Genomic DNA, 11,571 nt, shown 5'->3' on the forward strand with positions numbered 1-11,571 from the left:
CCTATATTGTAAAAGCAGTGGTGTTGCATCCATGATAATGTAAGGTTATAAGAAAGATGATGTTTGCATGATACCAGCTGCCAGAGTTGAAAAAACTACATAAACATTTGGGCATGCAAAGTGAAAGAATGGCTTTTTCTTTGAAAACTCATTTGTTTTTCCATTTTATGTGTCATTCTAGTAAAGTATACTGCCCCTATCAAATCCTGTTTCTTGCATTTTTCTGTAACTTTACATTATATGCATTAACATACTTGTTTTTCATGATTAAGTATATGTAGGAGTCCATTAAGTTGTGGGATTTAATAAACAATAGGTTTGAAATGGTGTGTTTTACTAATGTAGGACACATTCCACTTATGAATACGTCTAACAATAGTTCTTTGGGCATAGTGCCTTTTTTTCCTTCTGTTCCTTATCTGTCCTTCAAACTAATCAGTATGGTTTTTAACGGAGGGGAAGGGGAAGGTCTGAAACATTTGTTTTGGCATTTGCTTCAAGGATATGATTGTGGTTGATTTGATTTCCTCAGTAACCAAAAAAACAAACCAAAAGTAATTTCTCCTTCATCATCTAATTAAATGCAAACACTGTGTGTATTTTTTGTAGGTGCTCTAAGTTCATGCCATAAATTTCCATCCTCATGCTAAATCTGCCAGATTGTGCACCAGTAGAAATGGGGTGTTTAATCTGCTTCAGCATTTAACATGATGTGCTGGATTTGGGTAAAATTCAGATGAGAAATTGTGTCAACTTTAACAGGCTGGCCTGTAGAACATTACAATCTGTTTATTAATTAAGTGGTTACATTTTAATGTACTGAATAGTAGAGAAAGAGAAAACATTGTAATGTGGGTGTATTGAAATAATCCAATATTAAAAATGCTAACATTTCTTTACATATTTTATGAATCCATGCCAGATTTCCCTATGGATTCTAATAACGGCAACTGTAGAGGCGCCGGCATCGGTAAGTACACTTTTATAAACTGCATAATAAGCTACAGTCTTTCAGATCCTTTTAATATTTGATTAAGTAAGAGGGGTATGAAGCGATGTTTAAATACTCTGTCTTGTTTGGGAATCTTGTAGACTGTGCTTTGTATCTAATGGTCTTCTCTTCTGCTTTTGTCAGGGCAAAATTTCCATCAAATGAAGAGGGCTGTGCTGATTCCATTAAAAGTTTTATCTTATACAGTGGCAACGGTTATTAAATGGGTTTTCACTGGGCAAAACCAATGAAGATAATGGTTTATTCTGACCTTAAATTTTGCAAATTAAATTCAGCCCTGTTTGTAGGCAATGGCAAAACTCACATTAACCTGAGGAAGTTGAGGCTGAGACCTCCTGAGATTGGTTTTATTCCAGCAGGTCCCCTGTTGCTTTTTATTTTCATTTTGGTTTTGCTGGAACTGAGCAAAACACCTTGAGCATTACCACTAGTTATAAGCAATGCAAAGAAGCAAGCCCAGGTTGGTAGCTAATAGATCATAGTAATGTGAATTCTTTGCTCAAGCAAGCCAATGACTATAGGTTTCCTTGAATTTTATTATGATTCCTTCAGAAGTTTTCATCTTAGACCTTTGTCAAGAAGATGACTCTTGGAAACCTAGTGTTGGCCATCATGTCTTTCCTTCTCCAGAGGAGTTGATGAGCTGTAGTGTACACTGATGCTTAGTTTATTAATACAAACACCTAAGTATGGTTGTGGAACATAAGTACCTACACAAAATTGGATAACTTCAGCATTAATCTCTTGTGACCAAATTGTAAAAAGGTATTAATAATGCTGTCCTGGTTTTGTCTGGGACAGAGTTAATTTTTTTCCTAGTAGCTGGCACAGTGTTGTGTTTTGGATTTAGTATGAGAATAATGTTGATAACACAGTGATGTTTTAGTTGCTGCTAGGTAGCACCTATCCTAAGGCAAGGACTTTCCAGTCTCCCGTGCTCTGCCAGCCAGGAGGTGCACCAGAAGCTGGGAGGCAGCACGGCCAGGACAGCTGGCTCGAGCTAGCCAAAGGGCTATTTCATAGCACAGGACTTCATGCTCCCTACAGAAACTGCGGGGAGTTGGCTGGGTGGGGCCGATCGCTGCTCGGGCATCAGTCCACGGGTGATGAGCATCTGCATTGTGCATCACTTGTCCTTCTTGAGTTTTTTCTCTTCTCTTTTTGTTAAATTCCTTTTCATTACAATTACTATTATTATATTTTATTTCAGTTATTAAACTGTTCTTATCTCAACCCACAAGTTTTTTTGGTTTTTTTTCCATTTTTCCTTCCCATCCCACCAGGGGGATGAGGGGAGTGAACGAGCAGCTGTGTGGTATTTAGTTGCTGGCTGGGGTTAAACCACAACAAATGCCCAGCTTATAATACAGTTTTAAAATGTGATCAGTAGGTCCCAATGTGAAAGTAACTATGTAGGTGCAAAATGTTATTTAAATCGCAGTGTACTTCCTTTAGAAAGCCATCTACAATTACAAAAACCTGATAAAGGTAAGCCCCTTAAGAAGCTTCAGTTTAAATTGCCTTGAGCATTGGACCTCATCTGAAAGACTTTCTAAAGATTTTTATTACTAATGTTAGTATCTTCCTAGTTCTAAGCCACTCTGAATAGCATAGCATTGAGAAAGTGTGGATTTCATGTTCTACAGTGACTGTACAAAGAGCATACAAGTTTCACTTCGAGTATGAGAGTAAAGCTGATACCTTCAACATCACTTTATGTCAAAAATATTAGACGTATCTTTCGCGCTGCCTGTCCTTAGGGATGCAGACAGCATGTAGTACCAGTAAGTGATCCTGCAGTGGAAGAGAAAGGAGTAAGATTCAGTTATACTGTTGCTGTCATGATGCTTTTTGACTAGTGAAAGCAAGACCAGACCTAAAAAAATCCCATCCAGAAAATAGGGTGAAGATGCGCAGAAAAATTGCTGCAGAAAAGGAAGGCTAATATTTTTATCGCTGCCTTTCGCTGTACAAACATGATTTCGGGTTCAATGCACTGCACCTGTTTCAAGTGACAAACACAGTTTAACCACCTAAAAGTCTGTGTTTCATAGTTGCTTTATTTGTATGTTCAGTAAATTTGTAATTTTGCCATTGTAAACAGAATTTTTTGTTTGTGAGTTATCAACCGGATGTGTTTTAAAAAATCCTGGGTTCTGCTCTGTGGTTCTGGAGCACGCTGCTTGTGCTGCTGTGTATGGTTACAATGAGCAGTGCTCATGGGTTACCCCTCTTGGAGGCACCTTTTATCCTTGGCAGTGTCCACTGGCAAAACCTTCCTTCCGAGTCTGCACAGGGTTTTTGGGGGGGATCTTTTTTACCTCTCTTGGCAGTAAGCTACGTTGTTGTCTGCTTCATCAGATGCTGTTCAAGTCACTTAGAAAACTTTCCAGAGGTGGTTTTTTTTTATCCTTAATGTATCAGGGGAGCATTTGCCAGATTTGAGTGCTTGCACGGTTCAGTATTACAGCCAGGTTTTAGATTGTGCATGCATATATATTTAAGATGGCATGTTTCATGGTAGCATTTCATGGGGAAGACACTTTTTCCAGTGTAGACCATTTGTTTTGACATTTACAGTAAGGAGTTTTCAAAGGTATGGATTTTGAGCTTTTGTTAGTCCTGTGTTGACTTGTATTAGAAAAGAATAGTTAATCAGCTGAGATCTCAGTGAAAACTGATGTGAGCCTCTGCTGTTTGTCTTGGTTCTTGGGATATAAGGCTGTTGTGATCCCAGAGCTCTTCTGGTAATTCTGGCAGCTTCAGAAGAGACTGTCATGTAAGATGGGACTTTCCCTCAGCATCAAGAGATGCAGGACAATTTTATAGCCACATTTCCCACTCCCTGGGGAAGGCTCAAAAAACATGCATCAATCAGATATGTGATCTCTAATACTCATGTTGGGTTTCCTTTGAAAGTCACTCTAACAGGAATTGGGAGAGAGGAGTTGGTTCTAGCTCTACAACTGACTTTATGACCGACCTTGGCAAGTGACTCTTTGTTAGTTTCTGTATCTCTAAATATAACTAGGAATAATACAGCGTTTTGTAAAGTTCTTTGAAATACAAATTTGAATAGCACTAGGGCGCCTAGGAGGTATCCATTTAAAAACACAGGCAGGTCTGTAATTTGTTTCTAGAACAAGACTAATAAATTATATTCCTCAGATTAATAAAATAATCCTCCTCAGATTAATAAAATAATCCAGTACCATTTTAAAATGAGGGAAATGTGAGACTATATATTCTTGTCTTGTAATTTAATTCTACTTGTGCCCGAGAGCAAAGTGCTGTAGAGCAGGAGAATGTTGAAGTGCACAACCTGCTGGACTTGAATGCTGAGATGCCTGCATGAGTGTGGGTCACAGGAGCACAACTTCTGTGGCCTGTTTCGAGGCAGTTTATAAAATGGGCCATAATTTGGCCTAAAGTATGCATGAGCTCCCACAGGCAGAAGGGAAGCCAAAAATCACTTCCCTTCTCTGCCTTTATTATTTTAACACAGTCTCATACAAAAGCTGAAGTCTGTAGGACTCTGTATATAGATTCCTGAGGATCTGTTTGAAATTTAAGGAAACAATATACTCTTCTTTTGAAATGTTCTCCTCTTTCCTGGTGGGTTTTTTGGGTTTTTTTTTGTATTTTCAACTACAAAAATTATTTCAATAGAAAATAAATAATGTTTTGAGAAGTCCATAAGCATATGATTCCTTTTTTTTTTTTTTTTTTTTTTTTTTTTTAATAAGCAGAAATCATATAACAAATAAAAGTTCTTTTTCAGACTCTTCACGTTGGATTTAACTAAATCACTAGTTTATATGCAGCGGTATTTTAGAATGACGGTGTATAGAAATAGGCTGCATTAAGTCTACTTCCACTTAAATGCTAATTCAAATGTCAAAATAGATGACCATGTGTATGTAATACTGGGACCTGCTGTTTGAAAAGACTCCACCAAACTCTGCTTAGGCACTAGCTTGAAATAAGTAAATATTTGCATTAGAACAACCAGCCATGAAATATTGGTGACGTTAATGACCACATGGGTCTGAAGCTTCAGCATTAGCACTCCCCAGGCTGTAATGAAAATGTTTTTACCTCCATTATTGTTCCCAGCTGTCTGGAAGCTGCACCACTGGAAATGCTGCGCTGACAGTGCTCATTTGTATTGTCTTTTGAAGGCCATCCTCACTGCCATAAGGGCTAATAGATTCACTATTTTAATTAAACCCTGAGGTTCTGGGTCATATTAAAATTGTGTAAAATTTACACAGAAATTGAGGAAGAGTCCAGAGCAGGATCAAAGGTAACACCAAACCCTGCAGTCAAGTGAAGTCCATCAGCCCCTTAATCTCTCTTAAACCTTTTGCCAGATGCCGCTGAAGAGACGTGGTTGAGGTTTCATTTTGTCAGGACCATCCCAGAAGCATTCAGAGCAGGGAGTCATGTGCCGCTTGGTCCTACCAGCCTCCGACAGGCTTCCTCTGTTGACTGTAGCTCTTAGACAACTTCAGGTGTAAGGGGGCTGTGCCACTGTAAGAAATCTTACGGTGCAGCTCCAAAGATAAACTGTACGTTGAAAATTAGCCACAAAAATCATATTCCTTATGGTGAATGCCTACTAGCCAGAATATCCCGGTTTGCTAAACCAAGCTGAGATGTGTGGTCTCCAGTCAAATGTTAAATTGTGCCCTGTCCTAGTACTTTCTTTCTGTGTCTGTATTATGTTCTGTATGATTAAAGGTACCGAAAGGAGGGCGTTCAGTAAGTGTAGTACAGAAGAGAGAATGGCATTGTAAGGACATGGAATTGCAGCACATCCGAGACCAAGATTGAACCTTGAATTGGCTTAAAATGAAAGATATTGTCATTTCAGACTCCAAGTCCTCATGTCTTTGTTGTTGTGGGGTTAGTTGGTTGTAGTGGTTTGGTTGTGTTTTTTTAAATTTCAGTGTATCAAATTTTCTCTTAGAAACCTTTAAGCTCTTTTGGACAGTTCCACGACATCTTCCAACAGAACAGACAAGGAATGCCCTGTGGTTTTTAATATTTCACTTGCCTGTAATAAACAAGTCAATTCAGTGAAATTTTCATTAGGTGTGAGTTTGAGGTTTTGGAGAGATTGTCACTGAACATATGTTTCTTTCTTTCTAAACAAAACCTTCTGTTTTTATAGAGCGCTGCAAATGCAAGCCTATAAAAGCTACACAGAAGACCTATCTACGCAACAATTATAACTACGGTAAGAGCAGCTTCATGGCCAGGTCCCAACATTTTTAAGGCTACAGTAAGGGGAAAGTTTTCATTTTAAAAGCCTATGGTTCCAATTACTGATGGTTAATCCTGTGGTGCTTATTACAGAAGGATGATATGGCCTGAAATATTTCCAAACTAGAAGAATGGAGAGGATTAGCTTAATATGTTAGTAAAACAGTAAAATCAGTGTCAGCACAGGCATTTAGGGTTGGTGCACTTCATTAGTGTGAAGTGATGTGACGAAAATAATGTTGTGGGCTGCTATGCTTGAACTGCCTCTGATTTCCAGCTCTGATGTGCTCTGCTTTTCCAGGAAAGGATGTTTTTACTAACTTTTCAGGGCTATAAGCTCACCATGGGGTCTAACAGACATAGAAGGTTCTTTCCTCCTCACATATTGAAGGCAGCAATAAGCATTTTGGCAGCTGTTTTATGCTGTCAGCAACACCTGTAAACATGCATGGTGTCCATATTATGTCTTCTCTTGTCCAAATTGTCCTGGTCTTCAGGCATGTCACATGTTCAGGCTGCAACTTTTCTTCATGCTGTTTGTTTTAAGCAAATTAGGCTGATGAAACCAGTGAATAGCTATCACAGGAACTGAACAATTGGGCCTATCCTTTTTCCCATGAGTCATGTGAATAGCCTTAGACTCAGTGAACTTAAAGACTTCATTTAAATGGTAGTGATTGTGTAATATTTATTAAGATTATGCATTTATACAACTTGTCATATAAGCTTCTTTTAAAAATAGATCCTATTAAAAGCTAAAAAATTATAATTGCACTCAGTCAAAAATAATTGTTATTTTTCAAGTGATTAGTCAGTTACATGTTGTTTTGGTGGATTTGTTTGGAAAGTAATTACAAAGTGACTGTTCTCTAGTGGGTACCTGCACATGGTAGAGAGTCGCTGAGCGTGCTACTGCCCATCTTTTCAAGCTTTTGAAATTGAAGAGGTTTCAAAATGCGTTTGAAATAACTTCAAAGTAAAGCAAGATTTTGTTTTGAAACCTTAAAAGGTTTTAAGGAAGTGGATCACTTGGGGTAAAATGTGTATATTAAATTACTAAGTTACAAGTTACTAACTGTTGGCAGCTGTGTTTAATGTGGTTGCAATACATGCTGGTTGCTGGTCTTTATGGGCAGTGCATGTGAAGAGAGGAGATGTGTAAGTCCATGTTTTTCTTTCTTCCATATTACCATTTTCACATGTTAGAAGAAGCTGGGAATCTGCTATTTGTAATGTAAAGGGACTCTTGTTTGCAAGCTGTGAAAGATGTGGCATTCTCTAGAGCATGACCTCTGGACTGACTTTGCATTTGCATGCGGTATCAGGTCACTGGTCACCATGTGACAAACAAAAAGAGTTGCCTTTGAAAGGCAATTTTTCCTCCTATGCAACTTAAGGCAAAAAGAAAGGGTGAGGGAGGAAACAATTAGATGGGTCATCAGGTCAAGATCAGGAGTGTTTTGAGTTCCTAAAGAGCAGAACACATTGGTGATGGGTCACTGGAGAGAGAATATGAAAGGTAAGGGCCTGTCATCCAGCAGAAGTAGTGATATGAGAGGTTTTAATGCACGTTCACATTTCATGAAAGGTTGAGAGGGACAAATTAAGTTTCGTCATCTGTACTGCAAGTAGTCAGAGAGGTAGCAGTTGCAGCTCGAGGGTGGAGGAGAGCTTACAAGGAATGAATTAAACGTATTGAAAATAGCAAGAGTGAGGAAGAAGGGATGCTAAAGTTGAAGTCCAACTCAAACAGTATATAAATCCAACTGGTACATAACTCCTGCTCGTAACTATACTATTACAAGATATGACTGAGCTACTGGACTCTCCTGGTTGGAGGATGAAGTGAAGAGATGGGGGCAGGGACATTGCTGGAGTCCAGCTAAGCTTTTGATAATGGACCATGCAAAAGACTAATCCCAGAGGTCACCAGGAACGGCTTGGGGGTGACCTGCATTATCTGCTGCTGTTAACTACACTCTTTGTGACTTTTTCCCAGTCATTCGGGCTAAAGTGAAGGAGGTGAAGACTAAATGTCACGACGTCACTGCAGTAGTGGAGGTAAAGGAGATCCTAAAATCTTCCCTGGTGAACATCCCAAAGGACACTGTAAACCTTCACACGAACTCTGGCTGCCTGTGCCCACCACTCAGCACCAATGAAGAGTACATCATTATGGGCTATGAAGATGAGGAGCGCTCCAGGTAACTTTCTGCACCATCCTTGGAGCATATTTGTTGTTTGAGCCCCTGCCTGTAGAGCTGAACTTCAGAGTCACCAGGAAAGGAAAAATTTGCAACTCTCTGTACAGCTCTTCAGTGGTATTCAGGGGGGACAAGGCTCTCTGCAGGCACAGAGATCTTAGTCTTGTGTGTGTTGGGTTTTATAGCTTGTGCATGCCTGTTGGTGGAGTAACTGGTTGTCTCTGTTGTGTAGGTTACTCTTGGTGGAAGGCTCCATAGCTGAGAAATGGAAGGATCGTCTTGGTAAAAAAGTAAAGGTAAGAAACTGTCTCACCAAAAGTCAAATGTTGCAGATGCCATGAAACATCTACCCAATCTTTTCAAAATAAGAGAATGCACTTGCTGACCCCAGTTAGTTAATATCAAGTATCAAAAATTAACTTGGTGTGTTATTTTCTGTCTTAGTCAGAAATGCATGCTGTATAAACTAAAGGGGTACGTTGAATTACCCTGAAGTACACCAGTGTAGAAGCAACCAAAACCTCTGTCTCAAAAAAAGCAAACAGTAGGCATGTTTTAACTCCATAAGCAAACTGCATTCTGCAACACATACCTACTTAATTGGGATGTGATACTAATTTAAAAAAAAAAAAAAAAAGTCCTTTACAAATGTTTTCCAGACTAAGTCAGAATTACACTTTTCAGATTTAATATTCTTTAAATACAGTTATCTTTCCAAATTGTGTGTATTAGCAGCTATTTTAAATTTACCTTCCCGGCTTAGACGAGGGAGGTATGTGACAACGAAGTCATGACATAACAACTTGGAAGCAATGAGCTCAGATGCAAGCATTATATGAAAATAAATGTTTTCTGGTTTAAATATATTCTAATGCCTTACGAGTTCTGAAAGGATTGCCTTTTTAAGTTTTGATGCACTGCAAAGTATCAGTGATTTCGACATTGTTAGGAGTGTCACTCTACACAGAACGTTCTTATTTGGAAACAATTTCTCAACTGTTGATTTGACATAACGGTTGTGCCTGTGCAAACCAGTCTCCTCTTCCACTCAACACTTTCTTCAGCAGTGTTAATGGTGACTGGCAGGAAAATACCGTTCTGATTCCAAATGCAAGATACTCTCTGCCCATTTGTCACATCCACAGAGATTACATGAGTGAAAAGATACGGGCATCTTAGTCCAAGTTGTTGTTTGATTTGGCAGAACCTGATGAAATCCAGTGCTGCAGAGCAAATACTGTGTTACCGCTGTGGGCTGATTTCTGCTCAGTTACAGTTCTGAGGTGGTGGTGTCATTTGTTGGGTTTCTTTGGGAACTCACTTACTGCTCACTTATTTCCTTGTGGCCTGTGACCTGCTGCCTCTGCCCTCGTGCCCAGCCTGGGGCTGCTGAGGACCACACCATGTCGCCACTTGCTTCTCATCATAATCTCCTTTTCCAAAAGCATCATCAGTTGTACCAACTGTACTTATTACATTTTTTTTTGTACTGGAGTTGCTGTTACCTGGAAAAGTGAAACTAACTAAATAATAATAAAAATCACTTTATTTTTTCATCCTGCTTTCCCCAAAGAATAGACTAGTAGCTTCATTTAAATGTTATTAATTGTAAGGTGAGATGCTTTTGTGCTGAAGCTATTATGCCTAGTATCAGCCCCTTCATTCACAGAGGCTACAAGAAATCCAGGGAATGGTTTCTCTTTTTAAAGTGACTGTTACTGATAACCTCACATTCCACCATTTGAGCCCAATCCAGGGTAATACAGTGGAAACAGGGATGATTTTTTTTCTTTTGCTGCTGTTCGTGAAGACGTGCAGTTGCTTTACATATGACTTGTTTCTTCTTCTGTATGCTCTTTTGTAATTTCTTTGCCTTTCAATATGCAGCGCTGGGATCAGAAACTCCGCCACCTTGGGAAAGGGAAGGGAGAGCCTGGACACAGCGACTCGGCTCCGAAGCCCGGCAAACCCAGCAGTGCCCGACAAGCGCGTAGTTAGGTGCGGGATGCATTGACATGCAGTGGACTATCTACCAAGACTTCATTGTTGGAGCAGCAAAGGAGAAATTGCACTATTGCACGTTATATTATATTGTTTACTACAAAATAATGTTTTAGGTTATATTAGTTTTTATTCTTCCTCTTGTTTTCTGCCTTTTTTTTTTTTCGGATGTGTGCAAGCTCTGGAAATATATATTTTTTTCTGTTACTAAGATCTGCCTTTATGAGATGGGGAAAGATAAGGACATGTTGCATTTACCGTTTTGTCTCCTGATTCTTCTTAGGGAGAAATTTCTGATGCAAGCAGGAATGAGATCTGGCCAAGACCATTGCTTAAAGTCATGACTCACACAGGGTTCCCCCTTCTACATTTTCTTGGTCACTGTTTGCTGAAACTGTACTGGGGGGAGGTTGTTATCTGGTTTTAAGTGCATAATATTTTATTCTGAAATATAGAAAGAAGTAATGTTAAGAGAACTGTTTTAATCAGTATGTCTTTGTTAAGTTTTCTTATAAATAAACTACTTGTGTAAGCCAAAGTCTAACTTAAAATACTTCCTGCGACAGACACGGTGTGCTTGTACACAGGGGACCTGGGTTTTGCAGTGCTCTGGACCTTGCAGGAAATTTTGTGTAGTTCTGTTACCCCAGGACGTAATTTATAACATATTTCTTCTCTTATAATGGCAGGTTTTTTCTCCTTTCTTTTCTCTGCTGAGTTGTAGGAGTAGACTGACTTACCAGGCCTGCTTCTCAGTACAGGTCTGCACTTTATCCTTCTGATTTTGTGGTGTTATTCTTAAATCTGTGCCTACATAAACAAGTGCTCAATGCTCAGTAAAATATGTCCAATGAAAGAATTGTAGTTGCCAACACAGACCTTATCTGACTTTTGAACAAACATCATATTTTTTATATTACTGTTGAAAATATAGAAAGCAAAAACCCTTCATTTTTGTGCTTTTTTAGAATTCCTTGAGGATAGTGCCAACGTATTTTAAATTATCATCTTCTTTTCCTATTCTCCCATGCTCAAAGAAATTAAAATGGGGTAAATAAAAGAACAGTCCTCTTTGCTGTAGTCAAC

The 11,571-nt window shown here is 39.0% G+C and overlaps 1 protein-coding gene across 1 annotated transcript; it reads left to right on the top strand.

Annotated features, from left to right (window-relative positions):
- Window positions 1-844: 844 nt before the first annotated feature.
- On the top strand, window positions 845-11,363 carry FRZB (frizzled related protein). Its single transcript, XM_026853011.1, has 5 exons — window positions 845-970; window positions 6,189-6,254; window positions 8,280-8,484; window positions 8,717-8,780; window positions 10,372-11,363. The coding sequence occupies exons 1-5, from the start codon at window positions 883-885 to the stop codon at window positions 10,480-10,482; spliced, it is 534 nt and encodes a 177-aa protein (XP_026708812.1). The 5' UTR covers window positions 845-882; the 3' UTR covers window positions 10,483-11,363.
- The last annotated feature ends 208 nt before the right edge of the window (window positions 11,364-11,571 follow it).

This window comes from Athene cunicularia, assembly GCF_003259725.1.
Source record: "Athene cunicularia isolate RWA chromosome 7 unlocalized genomic scaffold, athCun1 chr7_part1, whole genome shotgun sequence".
NCBI lineage: Eukaryota > Metazoa > Chordata > Aves > Strigiformes > Strigidae > Athene > Athene cunicularia.

What these genes read in the sequence shown, in the direction of transcription:
- FRZB (XM_026853011.1), top strand. Translation starts at nt 883, where the DNA reads ATGCTAACATTTCTTTACATATTTTATGAATCCATGCCAGATTTCCCT. An exon ending in GAAGATGAGGAGCGCTCCAG is followed by an intron (nt 8,485 to 8,716) that starts GTAACTTTCTGC and finishes TCTGTTGTGTAG; the next exon opens with GTTACTCTTGGTGGAAGGCT. An exon ending in GTCTTGGTAAAAAAGTAAAG is followed by an intron (nt 8,781 to 10,371) that starts GTAAGAAACTGT and finishes TTCAATATGCAG; the next exon opens with CGCTGGGATCAGAAACTCCG.